A 15142-nucleotide genomic window follows, 5' to 3' on the forward strand; every position below is an offset into this window, starting at 1 on the left:
AGTCATGGAAGCTGAGGTGATAAGATGGTTCGTGCCCACAGATAACACCTGTATACATGAAAGAATAGGAATAAGCATCTGTAAGTTCTGCTGAAATTAAATACAGAGATGATAAATTAAGATTATATCACAAACAAACTGTCAGATTGTGGATTTGTTTGTTTGTTTTTTTACATAAAATCCACTTTAGAAACTAAAATGAGCCAACATACTCACAGTGATGCACACAGAAATGGGGGCTAGAGGGGGCAAATTCTTAAAATGCCTCCACCCACACCAGCATTAGCAAGGTCATAGTAATAGGGTCCATATTTGGAGCCTGACTTGATACTGGATCGTTACTAATTTGGAAGTTTAAACATTCAATAACATATTGTCTCGTGTTTATTTTTCTGACATAAATGAATAACAAACATTTTAGAAAGGATTACTTCAATTTGGTTATGAAGAAGTTGTGATCACGTACTGAGTAAGACATTTTACAGTTGAAAAATACACTTGTTATAAACTGTTTTGATGAGAGTTTCTAAATAACCACAAAAACATAACTTTGGCCTTTCAGTCCTGCAATTTCCTGTGTCTTATCTGACAACATATATCTCAAAATGTATCTGTGATAAGGTAAAATCGTCAGATAATACCTGTACTCTGGTCCATTAAACAGGGCAGGCTATATTGAGACAGGGTACTACGATGCAGAGCACAAACAGCATTATTTTATTTGCGTCATATGTTACAAAATTGTGGCTAAATAGGCATTTGACATTGGCAACTGACAATGTGACATTTAAGAGAAATAAATACAGGCAACACTGATTGGTCATTTAAAAACAGGACTATTGAACCAGAGAAAAAAATGCAGCGATGCCTCAGTGGACTCAAGGGCATCGATTAAACTGTTAATATTGTGACATTTTATCTCAATATAAACAGTTTTTGATATCATGTGAAATCACTGAAACTACTGATAAAGTCAAACATGCTGTTGAGGCAATAAAAAAAAAAAAAAACGTGTCTCTTAAAAATAAGTCTTTATTTAGTTAAACAAAGGACTGAAGATAGTCGTTACTCTGCTGGACTGAAAATAGTTTAAGGGATCATTTGATTGTTGTTTATAAATACCACCTCCACAAAGTATAAATACATCTGAAATCCCTCTTTTACACATTTAAGCAGTATTTCTATTAGAGGTTTTAGCATGACACTTAAAATTCCTGTAAACACACTCTCGCAGACACACAAACTGATGAACATGCTAAAAGTGATTGCTTGATAAGATAACCACAAAAAAGTAATCACAAAGATTTCTTTTAAAAGTATGGCACAGATATTTACATATTTTTGAGCAGAGCGCGTGTCACCATGAATATTATTTTTCCTATTTATGTGCCGTGTTGAACGGCACCGTCCTTTAAACAGCAGAGGCTCAGATTCTTCTGTGTAGCCAAAATATGTGTATAAGAGTCTTTCAGGACTTTTCGCTTTAGTCACTTATTCAGACACATCTCCTAATGTCGGAGTTAAACCTGACACAGCAACTAAACCAAATCAAAATAAAAATGTGTGATATCCTGTCGGTGAGCGCTTCAGTTCAGTGACGTCACAGAACAGGCACATTCTCAAATTGTCAAACATGTAAAAACGATAAAATCTACTTCTGTCACAGATATGAAACCCTTCAAAGTCAACTCTTTTTTTTAAATAAAGGAACAATAATGGTGATTAACTGGATCATTTTTACAAATACATGTGACCCAGTGCTATATGTGTTAGCTTGGCAGGGTGAGTGGTAGACTAGCATATTCCTTTTTTCAATTGATAGACACAAAAGCTTATTCATAAGTTACTCAATAGAAAATTTAAAACACAAAATAGCACAGCTATAGGTCCAGGTGTTTCAGCATCTCAGTGTCACAGTGATGAGTCATCAAAGTCTAAATTAAAAAAAAAAAAAAAAAAAAAATCTGATGAATATAAAATTATTTCAGCTATTGGAAAGAAGTGACCTTTTCCCAGCAACAGACCATCAACATTAGTGGTTCATAAATAAGAATAATAATCTCTTCCTTCCTCCGCGCTGGTAATGATCCCCTTACAAGAGCCAAACATGGAGAGCGTTGTCTCCATTAAATAAAGACTGACAAAGCTGCTGGTTGGCACTCTGATACGTATGTGTGTGTGTGTGTGTGTGTGTGTGTCTGAGAGTTTAACACTAATGCATATGAACGAGGTCGTTACAAATTGTCGGATGCCGGGGTCGATGTGTGTCGCACTTCTCATTACTCCATGTCATCCTCGTCAAAGATAGGTGGCTCAAAACTACACAACTCCTCGTAGGTTAATCCTGCAAGAAATGAGAAAATGTTATGAATTCAAACAGATAAAAGGTTCCTTTTTTCTGTTTCCATTGTTACAGTTTTATAATAATAAGTATTAGAGTTACTGTGTTGAAATAATGACATACGTTTCCACTCTTCAATCTCCAGCTCACGGCTCTCAAAGCTCTGGTCGTACGGGTCGGCCTCGGGCTCGTCATCTGGGTCATGGTACTGACAGAAGTACGGGTGGGCCAGAGCTTCGGCTGCTGTTATCCTCCTGTCTGTGTCCAGAACCAGCATTTTCTCCAGAAGGTCCACAGCTTCAAAACATGTAAACAGAGCTGAATCTCACACAGTCTATGATCCATGAAAAACCAGGTAACGTTAGAGTGTTACTCACAGTGGATAGAAAAAATATTAAAAGTTTTTAAAGACATTTAGAAATAATTACAGCTCAAAAGCCTTTCACCATACAGCTCCTGTTAAGAAAAGCCTGGTTTTTCTGGACTTACCTTGTGGGTTGGCACCAATGAACACATCAGCAAAATTTCTCTTGGGCATGTGAGGCAAGGAGCCGATGTAGTTCCTGGCCTGGAAAACACAAACGGAAAAACCAAATGTCAACTTCCTGAAAGCAGCAAGATGTCGCACACGTTCAGTCCTGCCCGTTTCATAATGTGCAATCATCATTTTATAGCTACATGAATGATTCACTGCTGCCCACTTATTACATTTCTGTCTCCAGATGTGACTATACTGCATCCCATAACCCTAAATGTATATTAATACTATGAAGAGTGTACTGTATATGTTGGTCTTAAAGCTCGGCCCCTCTGCAGTATACTTAACGCTCATTATTTAAGTTTTTGACAGATTTTACTTATTTTACTGGAAGAAGAAGCTGATTTTTAAGGGAGAGAACGGTTTAAAATGATTTTAACCCATATTTTTTGTTCCAAAGCACTCAAAGGTTGTTTCCTCCTGCACAATGACGCTGATCAGTGCTGTTTACAGTAAACAAGGACCTCCTGTGACAAGGCGTAGTCCTCGTTACTGATCACACGTGACTATTATGATCTATTAGATAGAAATTACCACATAAATAAAAATCACTTGATTTTTGATTTTTTTTAATGATAATTATCAGTGAGGCACTTGAAGTTTAAGCTAAGTTTTTACATCTGTTTCAGTGTTTTTGACTGCCTGAACATACACAGCTGTTGTTGATAACAATGTGCAGCTTGCAGCAAGCGAGTGACATCCCTGATGTTGCCTAGCAACAGCAAGACGTCTTGGTGTTTGAAATCGGAGCTGCAGGGGGAAAAAAGCCGCTGTGGTGCAGCTTTGTTTTTTTTTTAAGATGTTTGGTTAAAAACAGGTAAAATGTTTATGCTGAAAATGTTATTTTTAAAAGTCAACTTCCATCAGAGTAACAAATTCACAGATTTGCTTTGGAAAACTAAAAAAGAGCCCCAAGTATTCAGCAAAAAAAAAAAAAGACCCTATTGTCCTTTTGTTCTGTCTGAGCGAGGACTCTAATAACAAAAACACACGTATTTTATTAGTCATCATCTTCCTGACAAGAAACTTCTCGGTATAACAGTGAAGTTTAGTTTGCAGACTTCTATCACTTGGAATGAAAAATTACATGTGAATTACACAAAGATGAGAGAAGCAAAGAAGCAAGTTTCAAGAAATGTGCGACAAAAAAACAAAGAAAAACCACAGAGGGAACACAAAAAGTGCTGTTAGTGCCGATTGTACCACCAACAGTAAGCCTCGATACTGCTCAGTGTGCAGGTTTAATTCTGTAATGCATTTACCACACGAGTTCAGGGCTGCTTGTGGCAATCGCATGCAGCAAACAAGCGTGTCAGACGCCACACAATTACTCAGATTAGACTAGAAGACAAAACTAAAACCTCAAAGGCTCCTTACATCACAGAGCAGTCGTCTTTAGAGCCTTTTGCTTTCATCAGAGTGGCTAATAACTCCTTGTTTGCTTCATCACTTAAGACAATTTAATAACCAAAGATGAACTATAAATTGGATCTATTACTGCTTTTACCGTTCTGTGAATGGATGTATGAAACACTGTCGACATGAACACGGTATACTGAGCTAAGAGCTGTGTTGCTTTAAGCGACGGTGAACTGCAGCAGGCCTGAGCGTCGTCCTGCTGCTCTGCTGTCTCTTAAAGAAAGCGACTGATCCTGCTCACCTCGTGGCTGGGCATCCTGCTTATTAGAGATGCTGGGGGCGTTCCTGTCAGACGCATTATCTGCTGTAGCTGGTTTATATCTATGAAGCTTGTGTCAAGGGGAGTATAGCGACAGAGCGGAGTTGGTTAAAAAAGCTGCTTCACAATCTGACACTCTAGATGCACGACAATGTTATGTTGAAAAGCAGACTCCGAGCTTTGAAGCCAGATGTGACAAAAAAAAAAAAAAAAAACAGTTAAGAGAGGGATTGTGAGATTTAGAGGACAGAAACAACAGTTTGCATTACAGTCAGTGAGCTAAATCAAAGGCAAACATTATTTTATTCACTCAGTTAAAGAGGCAGAAAGTCTTACACGTTATTACAAAACCCACAAAGCTCAAAGGTAGAAAACATGCTGTCAATTAGGTAAGCAGATACGTCAAAGTTGTTGCACAGCAGATTGGCGAGTTTGAGGCAGAAAACTGGTTAGACAGAGAAAAAAAAAAAAAAACCTTGCATGACTTTGTGAACTCACAGACTCTGAAGATATTTTCATCAAGAGCTCGGGCCCTGGTGTTCCGACGAGCAGCATGATTAGCTTCAACTGATCAATGTCTACCAGCACAACGGTAAAGGAAGACCAGAAGCTGGACAAAGGGAGAACTTGTGATCTGACCTGTTAGTCTTTATCGTCCGTGTGAAACTTTAGGAGCCATGTGTGATATTAAATTTATTTACTTTGTATTTCACACACGAGACATGTCAAAAGAGCAGACCTACACATACTGCACATCTGCACAGAGAAGAGCAGGAAAAAAAAAAAAAAAAGTCTCTGAATTGTGACCTGTGGAGGAATTTTATAATGACAGGAAAAAAAAAAAGAGTAGAGGCAGTGGACAGCCGTGTTTTGCATCTACTTACAAGCTCAGCCGTTAGTCTGAAAACACTGGCAGAGGGAGAGAAAGATAAACATAACTCTAAGCATAGACACTGCAGATTGATAGGCTCATAGAGAGACTGGCTGTGGTGCAGGCAGATGGACCCGAGCCAACGATGCATACTGACAGTGTAGGAAGAGTTGAAGCACGCCAGTGAAACGTTACAGTGAAAAGGTATGTGTGAAGCCAGAGGGAAGTGTGGAAACAGGTATTAACTATGCTACACTTTTAATAAAAGGCCTCAGGCAGCAACGTGTTTGAAGAGGAAAGCAGAAAAGCAGGTTTTTATAAAGAGGACAGAAAAGAAGAAGCATTGCAGATCAAGTTCTGCTACTGTGCTGGTAAAAAAAAACAACATGTAAGCATCATAAATCAGATCCATAACAATGTCACAGTCTGTTTAGCTTGTTTGATTTATTACGTAAATGGTGTTGTCAGAGTCTCACCAGCTAAAGGAGCTCTGTACATACTGGACACTCAAATGAAAAGGATACGGTCAGTACCAGGAAACAAAGTTCTTCCAGTGAGAAGTTCTGCCATTATACACCCCACTGACCAAATATCCACTGAAACACAGAAAAGAACGACACAAAACATTAAAATTCATTTGTCAAAACAACTCTTCCGTGATGAAACATACAGGCAGAAAGCCAGGAAGCTACCTGTCATGTTGTAATGCATCCAGTTCAGCATGATCTCTGGGGCACGATACCAGCGAGTGGCCACGTAGCCGGTCATCTCATCATCGGTGTGCCGCGCCAAACCAAAGTCCAAAATCTGAGGGCGGTTTAAGTTAAAAAAAGAAGCGTTTGTTTGCAAAATACTCACATTTGCCGACTCCGGGCAGATTCTGCTGTTATTTTATGTTTTAAAATAACAGCAGCAGTTCACTCACCTTCAGCTCACAGTCTTCATTCACTGCCAGGTTACTGGGTTTCAAATCCTGAAGGGAGGAAAATGTGAATTTGTGTAATTTAAGTATTAGCATAATTGTGGATATACAGTATATCTGTGTGTATGACCTTATTCTGGAGAAATATATCTTACTTTTCATGAATGAAACTATCTGTCCATTCTTAAGCAACATAAAAACATTACTTCATTAACAACATGCCAAATAAAAATCCTGTTTATCACATTCCTTCCCTTCAATGTTTGCACGAGCCCGACTCTGCCAAGTGGAAGCTGCCATAAACCCTGACACATACTTTTTTTTTTTTTTCCAAACTGGGTTAGGGACAAAGTGATATTTTCTATTTCATGGATGAGTTACAGCAGACAAAAAAAACCCAACATGGCACTTACTCTATGAATGATGTCTGCTGAGTGGATATACTGGGGAGAGACGGAGGAGAACATAGGCATTAAATGACATCATCAGTTCAGATATGTACCGATTTACAGCGACGAAAAACATTCACTAACACCGCAGTACGATGTGAAAACTGTTTATAATAAAATAAACAAATGTGTCTAATTTGAGTGTTAGCAGAACAGTTTTATAACCTCACCTTTAACCCTCGGAGTATCTGGTATATGAGGAACTGCACGTGGTCATCTGTGAGTTTCTGACATTTCACTATGTTGTTGAGATCAGCCCCCATTAAATGAGTCACGAGATACCTGGCAATCAGAAAAGATGGCCGTCAATTTAATTGGACATGAATATCAGAGGGCATAACAATGTTTTCACACTTCATAAAATGCCAGATGGCTATAAATGAATGTGTTTGTGCTTCCAAACATTTTTTTTTCCCAGAGTTGTTTGCAGTCAGAAACTAATTTCCCATATGGCAATATGAGCTTAAACCGGTTTAGCTGCTACTTCTTTTCTCTCCCACTTCTCTCCAGAGACACCGGCAGGCCAAGCCCTTCAACAAATGGAATGTCGTTTAACAACACACACGCAGATAAATGGGCTTAATGGGGCTGCATCAGTGGATAATTCAAATCTAATCCCAGAGCTGTTTAAAATGCCCAAACAGCACTTAGAAGAAGGCGAGAGCAGGATGCTACAGTGGCACTTTTGCAGCCAAAATACACGGAGCCATGTGCTGCTTCGTCAAGTCTGCCGCTCAGCAAATACCCGTTTTATGAATACTCTTCTATTCTCACACAGCGCACAGAGCGAGGCCTTAAAATAGCACCTGGTTGCGCTTGAACTTGTTCTCGGTGGCGCACAGGGACACACGGACACTCTCCAAAGTTCACCCGCCTTGGAAAAAAAAGGGATATAAATAGTGACCTCTGTTTTCCCCTCTCCTATAGAAACAGGAGCAAGGCTGCAGCTTTGAGGAGCCTTACCACAGCGTTGTGACTCAGACTGTATTTTTAGAGCTGAGGGGAACCACATTTACAGCACCTGCATGTCTGAGATGTTTCCCGGTTATCAAACTGCATGCAGAACATTCCCATGTTCCGGCGTATGTGGAGATAAAGAGAGCCATATCTGACGTTAACAATATACAACCTGTGACTCAGCAGTCATATAGTGCAAGAAAAACTTCACAGAATGCATTTCTGTTTGCACACCGTCCACCTACACGCTCCCTCTTTTCCTTTCAGTCACGAGCTCAGTCTCGCGCACCGCCTATGAATGACCTTGTATTGCCTTCAGTCCTCCATGACATTATGCTAATCTGGGAGGAGGGAGGGGCACCTTAGTAGGACGGCAGCTCTCCATTTCAACAGCAAGTAGAGCCACCGCTGCTCAAAGTGTGAGAGAGTTAAAGCACACTTCTCTGCAAAGTAATGCTCAGATCTGGGATATTTAATGCCTTTCTGCAAAATGGAAAAGATATCAACCCTCGCTACAGCTCAATTTCATGTCAAATGTGAAAAGGTCACACAGCAGAGCAGCGCTGCACACTGTATGGCAGAGAGGGTATTCAGGGAGGAAGAGAGGCAACGTTCAGCACATTACAGCCTTCTGCATCAGCTCCAGCTGTCAATGTCTGAAGATTTTTTCCACTCTGTGCATTAAAATGCCTCTTGTGTGATTTGACAGTGGACAGCTCTCAATACAGGCATGAAAGGACCTGAAAACCAACCGGAGCAGTCAGGAAGCCTTGACAGCATTTATGTAGTGCAGCTTGGATGCAGGGTTTTCTGAAACAAACACCACCTCTGCTAACATCATAAATTATTATACTTTTATGAAACTAGACATACCGCCTTGCAGTTGTATCCCTCCGCCAATCAATCAAGTTGCAGTTTACATGCATGTCTGTCCAGACTCATAATATTTGTAGTGAAGAGTTTGAAGGAATTTAATAAAAGCTTTCAAGTGTATTTTTGCAGAAATGGAAATGATAACTGTATGATTCCAGTGAATAATTTCCATTTAGAGAATGAATTCTTGAGTTATGGCCAAAAACATGTTTTGTGAGGTCACAGTGATGTCGACCTTTGACACCAAAATCTTATCAGTTTGTCCTTCAGTCCAAGTGGACTTTTGTGCTAAATTTGAAGAAATTCCCTCCAGGCGTTCCTGAGATATAGGAGTTCACAAGAATGAGACAGACGGACAGACAGACAACCCAAAAACACAATACCTCCAGCCACGGCTGTCGCCGGCACGGAGGCATAATAAAACCCTGGATGACTGCCAGATTTGATATGTAATGCCTGGATTTCCATCATGTGAACCATCTCTGACAACCAGGAAACATGAAAGAACATTAATCTTTAGTTGGAAAAGACCGCAGGTACTCCTTCACAGGGCAAATACCTAAACGCCTAAACAATTTCCTCAGGGAAATTCATGGAATGCAGGCACTTCCCTGAATCACTCCCTAGTAATGTTTAACTCTGTACTATTTATGGCCCCGTTTACACTTTGTATTAACTTGTGATCTGTACCTGGATGATGACATCTGATCCACGTACACCTGGTATGAAGAGGTGCTCTTATCATCTAGATTTTACCTACATTGTGAGCAGATCTCAACATGCAAATTAGCTGAGTGAGGCTGGCGGACTTGTCAACAAACACGACACGACCCAGATCAAGAGCAGTAATGCTGTGGATTCACTTCTGCTTACAGGACAGGTTTACAATTTTGTGTCTGTCCCAAAATAAGAGTCAGGTGCCCAAATGAACATTGACATGTTTTTCTTGCTGTAAACATCTCTTCTATTCATACTGACCAGTAGATGACCCCTTCATAACGCACTGTTAATGTAACACATCCACATACAGATTATATAATGCAAAGTGTAAATGGTGTATATGTGGTAAAAAAAAAACTTCCCGGCACACATAAATGATCCGCAATTGCCAAACTACTTGAACAATGTTTTGAAATCCTCACTTAAGATGACAACACAAACAGCTACTGCAAGTCCTTCTCTCAGGCTGGATGACTGAGCTCAAAAGTGCATCGTTTTCTGTTTTACCTCTTATTCCGGTTTTTAATAGTTAAAAATAAATAAATAAATCAGAGAGCACTGTCGCCTCGCCTAAAATGGGAGTCCTGGGAGTTAACGTATTCATGTGGGTTTCCTCCCACACTGAATTACATGCATGTTAGGTATGAGAATAATCCTGCCAATACTGTTGACCAAGGCCTCAGATATGAAGTGGGTCCCTTGGGTGCCGCACTGCCCACTCCCCACCGCTCCAAAACATTTGGCACAAGTCGAATATAGGAGAATCGTTTTCAATACAACAATGATTAAAGTACGACATCAAAAACGAGAGAAATGTGATTTCAAGTATTCAGCTGAGACACATTCTTATGTCGGGTGTCGACTGAAATTCGTTGTGATTCGATACAAGTCGCTCAGTGTGTAGAGAAGAGAAAGAGCCTGACATTCCACACACGACGGGGGAGGCAGCAGACACGTCACTGTCTCGCAGTCCGCTTCCCATTTCTGATAACTTTCAACATCAACAAACAATAACTACATCTTTGCGAGCAGCTTGACTAGGTTTCACAAAGCCAGAAATCAGGAAACAAAAGAGGAGGAAGCTTGTGGTGAAATAATTCTCTGCAGCCGGAGAGTGAATAACTAACAGACTGGACAGTCTAAGAAATGTTCCAGTGAATGTAGTCTGTTGGCCCTCCTCCAGGTGTTTCCCAGACACCAGTGCCTTCTGCTGAGAAACTAACAGGCAGCAGTTTGTTGAGCACTGTTGTTTAATTATGCGCAAGTGTTGCTGAGGTCACACCCTGACCCCGAGCCAAAAGGTATTGTAGAGGAAAACTTGGGGAGTAAACATAATTATTCTAAAACAAACACATTCAACTTACACATCAGTGAATTCCTTCAGAGATGTAGCAGGACTAAAGACATCTAGGAGGCCGATCACCTGCAAAAAACATCACAATCAAATTAGCAACACAAAGAACAAAGAGACATGTAAAGACTTTAATTTAAATATTTAAAAGAGCAAACATTCAGAGGCCTTGGATACACAAACAAACTTGGGTTTTGTTTTTTTTTAATGTCCATTTACCACGAGACAGGGGAAGAGAAACAAGTGGACTCACATTTTCATGTTTCATGTGCTTAAGCAACCGCAGCTCTCTGTATGTTCTCTTGGCATGAATGATGGACTGAAACGGCCGAGAAAGCTTCTTCACAGCAATCTTCAAGCCAGTCTTCATATCAAATGCAGAACTGTTAAAAAAAAAAAAAAAGTGGGGAAAAAATTTAAGCATAAAACTCTTCAATAATAAACAATACATTTGTAATCATTACTAATCTACACCCAACATTTTTTTAGCACCTACTGAACAAAAAGTGATCTAGTGAATGAACTTCAGAGAGGCAGGCATGTCATTTTTAGGCAGATGAGGGAAACTGTTTCACAATGCTGAGAATGGGCTGAGTTTGCTCTCAAAACCAAATTAGGTGCAGTAAGAGCTGCTGAAGGCCGAGGAAAGAGCGACATCAGCAGAAAATGTCATCTCTCAGCAGATTGGGAGCAGCCTCGCCTGCAGTTTGTTAGGCACTCTGAAGGCTCAATGTCTCCAATCCAAACACATCTCTTCCTCCTGCTCAGCTCACCTAAACATCATCACGGCCGCTCGACAGCCACCTGTGACTACTGCTGGGACTCAGAGACTAGAGCGCGCTGTGACCGGGCAGCGATATCACAAGCTGTTGAAGCCAAAATATCAAATATTTTCCATCCATAGCGGCCAGAACTAACGTCTATTTTTGTCAGAGTCTGAATACAAAACATGATGCACATGCACCAAGCTAACATGCATATCTGTCGATAAAATATCCACAGGAATGGCGGTTCCTACTTATTGGCTATAAAACTGAATGGAAAATCTAAAGAAAAGACAACAAACATGCATTCCAGAGAGAGGAACTAAAGTATGGAAGTAGAAAAAGAGGCATCAAGGCCTCTGGCTGATTTACGTCAGTGACGACATTTTAATAAACTATGAAGCTGCACAGATCGACTGCTTTGATGGCGTCAAACCTTTTACTACTTTGATATTTCAGTATGGATAATATTAGAGCTGCAACAATTAGCTGATTAATCGATTAGTTGCCAACTATCAGATTCATCTGCAACTATTTTGATAATCAAATAATTGTTTTGAGTAATTTTTTAAAGGAGAAAATTTCCCAATTCTCTGATTCCAGCTTCTCACATGTGAGTATTTTCTGGTTTCTTTAGTCTTCTGTGATAATAAACTGAATATCTTTGGGTTGTGGATAAAACAAGATATTTGAAGACGTCACCTTTGGCTTTAGGAAACAAGGATTGACATTTTTTACCATTTTCTGACATTTTATATGACTAATCGAGAAAATAATCAACAGATCAATCGATCATGAAAATAATCTTTAGTTGCTGCCTTTAATAATATTAGCTGATATCAAATATGTGTCAATTTGTGATCAATAAAACTAAATGTGATCATTAGTGTTTTTGATATACTGGATTTTCAGACTGTGCAGTTAAAGTATAAATAAACTGATCAGAGATTCACAGTAAACTTCAAGCCGAGTCCATCATGTAAACACTGATAATATAAGACAGTGTGTTGGTTTGGAAAAAAAACAATTACAGTCTGGTGAGCTGCCGGTAATCTGACCAGCAACAGATTATCTTATTGCCCAGCAACAGCACAGCTGTCCGCTTCCATTTGCAAAACAAACATCTGCTCACTAAACCAAGTGCACCGCTGACAATGTTGTGTCCTAGATAGCATCAGCACAACCTGTTAAATCACCAGCGTCCCTCCAGTGAAAGTTTACCCTTTTGCCACCAAGCAGCATCAAGGAAATCCACCTCACCATTAAGATCCTCTAAAAAGACACACGAAACAAATCATCTGCACTCGAAATGTGAATTCAACTGTGCTACTGATTTGTTTATTACTGAGGCACCGCCTAAAAGATGTGTAGTTATAGAGTTTAACACTATGTTTTCCTCGGGACTGGAAATGGAAAATACATTGATAATATCTATGTGTTGATAATAAAAGTTGAAAAGTTGTCCTTTTGTGATCTTATTGGTTATATTGCAGTTAAGTCAATTATTTTTTACAATTAATAGATGGTTTGTTTAGTCTATAAACTGTGAGAAAACCAATCAGAAACTGTAAGATATTCCTTTTACCATAAGATGGAAAACCACAAATCTTGACTAGACAAGCTGAAACCGAGTAATTTTCCTTAAAAAATTACGATTTTGCTTGTCAAATTGATTCAGCATACATCTAGATTCATACAGCTTCTCTTAGATGAGTAGAAAAAACTAAATGAACTACTCATATCAAACCACCAGTGGCATAAATATCATCGAAAGCAAGTTAAGAGTCAAATATTTGTAATATTTGTTCTTCAGATCTTTCCAAAACAACAACAACAACAACAACAACAACAGGAGCAGCAGCAACATGCAACAGTATCGGATTATCTCATCCTCATTTATTCTAATTACACCACAGCGTTGGTGGAGTTCACACTAATAATGTGAGTTAAATCTCTACTTCTTAAGAATAAACCTCTGGCAGCAGAATATGTCACCTCAGATTGATGAGAACCGGTAATAATGAGTCATTTATGTGACCGTAACAAGCCCACTTAGAGCAGATAGAAAAAGAGTCCCAAACTCTTCGCTACTTGTTCAGTAGTTCAGCGTTACTGTGCAGTTTCTTGCAGCAGAGCTGAAGTGAACATATAAGAAGCTGAGTAGGCTAATTACAGGTTTTATAAGTGGATAAGAGGAGATAGACGACAAGTTAACAGGGTTTATTGTTGTTAAAGTGAACATCGTGGCTCCACCTTGCTAGCCAGCAGTCTGGACAAGCTAACCTAACTTTAGCATCTGCAGCGCAGGCCTCGTCTAAATGAATGGGAGTTAAGTTAGGTGACAAGGCTGCACACACACACACACACACACACACTAACACACACTAACATACACAACATAATAACACAAAAGGTGGTTTACCAGACGGATCCGTAGGCACCAGAGCCGACCGGAGACAGGTTTTGGTACTGTTCTGGGACTTCCCATATCGTCTTGTTGACCTCCTGCCGGTAAAACTTGGGTCTTTCTTTCTGCGACATTCCTGCAGAACCGACAGCCGACCACCGACCTGACTTTCTGCTCTGAGGTGGTTCTCCGAGCCGTGCAGTCGGAGTTCAACTTTCCCCGAGTTACACACAAATAAAAGGATAAGCTAGATGAAATGTTTCTCGTCGTTGGACAACTTTATATGATGTGAAGTTACGGCCCTGCCTTATTGCGAAATGTTGCAGAAATCCCCCGTCTACTGCATGCACGCTTTTAAAAACCTTCACGGTGTTTGTCCCTCGCTCCGCTTGCGTTCAGACAGCTCCCGAGATTTCACCCCGCTTACTTGCAACACGCCTCAAAGTCTCGCGAGAACAAAAAAGTAGAAATGGGACAGACAGCCGAGGATAGAAACTGAAACTCGCGCTGCTTTCAGGTGCCACACAAAAAGTAGGAAATGAAACAACTCAAATCGGGAGTCAAACTCGTGGAGTTTAACGACCAATAACATAAAATATATATATTTGATTGAATGTAAGAATGTAAACATGATGAATGATAGAAAATCATAGAGAAAGGCATTTACCACAGTATCATTTAAACCGCCCATCTATGTTTAAATTAATTTTATGGCAATCAGATAAGCCAAAAGTTATTTGTAAATTAGGTGCCTTTTTGAAAAATATACTTCTATAGTTTAAGTAACATTTGTTGTACTTTAGCCATGCAGTGTGATGTTGTTTTGTTATTATTGTATGTTCTGCTTATGCTCCATATCAGCGTAATCGTGGTCTTTAGACAAATAAATGAAAATGAAATGAAAAAAATGCAGAAGTACGCAACAAAAAGTTAAAAAGAAATTAACCACTTTTACCAACTACAACAATATAATGTTGCTTACAGGTTAATACATCCAATAACATACAATTTAAAATAAAACTGACATTCTGCGGCATTATAACTACTTCATATACTAAATATACATATACTACATACTGCATATGCTTCATATATTATTAAGTAGTTAATCTATGGTATCATATTATAACATGTTTTATAACTTGATCATGTGTTTTATATGTAAAATCTAAAACCTCTAAGTAACATGTGCTTACAGCTGTCAGATGACTAGTGAAGTACAATGTACTATTTTATGCTGAACTGTAGTCGGGTACAATACTGAAGTAGCA

The 15142-nt window shown here is 39.4% G+C and overlaps 1 protein-coding gene across 2 annotated transcripts; it reads right to left on the reverse strand.

The window, feature by feature from the left end:
- Positions 1-696: 696 nt before the first annotated feature.
- Positions 697-14301, reverse strand: mapk14a (mitogen-activated protein kinase 14a). Of its 2 annotated transcripts, none has more exons than XM_067592077.1 (12): positions 13887-14301; positions 10954-11083; positions 10714-10772; positions 6970-7081; positions 6764-6793; positions 6354-6401; positions 6121-6235; positions 5953-6024; positions 4540-4619; positions 2831-2909; positions 2465-2638; positions 697-2344 (listed from the first exon to the last, which is right to left on the reverse strand). In XM_067592077.1, exons 1-12 carry the CDS (start codon positions 14003-14005, stop codon positions 2280-2282), a joined length of 1083 nt encoding a protein of 360 aa, XP_067448178.1. In that variant the 5' UTR covers positions 14006-14301; the 3' UTR covers positions 697-2279. The 2 variants fall into 2 exon arrangements, with proteins under 2 accessions (XP_067448178.1, XP_067448177.1); XM_067592076.1 differs by lacking the exon at positions 4540-4619 and adding an exon at positions 5056-5135 and having other exon boundaries at positions 13887-14300.
- Between the last annotated feature and the right edge of the window lie 841 nt (positions 14302-15142).

The sequence above is a fragment of the Thunnus thynnus genome, chromosome 6 (assembly GCF_963924715.1).
Source record: "Thunnus thynnus chromosome 6, fThuThy2.1, whole genome shotgun sequence".
Taxonomy (NCBI): domain Eukaryota; kingdom Metazoa; phylum Chordata; class Actinopteri; order Scombriformes; family Scombridae; genus Thunnus; species Thunnus thynnus.

Excerpts from the sequence above, each read along its gene's own strand:
- mapk14a (XM_067592077.1), bottom strand. The coding sequence starts at position 14,005 with ATGTCGCAGAAAGAAAGACCCAAGTTTTACCGGCAGGAGGTCAACAAG. Across the intron at positions 7,082-10,713 it reads CTGAAGGAATTCACTGATGT|GTATCTCGTGACTCATTTAA; the intron begins GTAAGTTGAATG and ends TCTGATTGCCAG. Across the intron at positions 2,345-2,464 it reads GGAGATTGAAGAGTGGAAAC|GATTAACCTACGAGGAGTTG; the intron begins GTATGTCATTAT and ends CATTTCTTGCAG.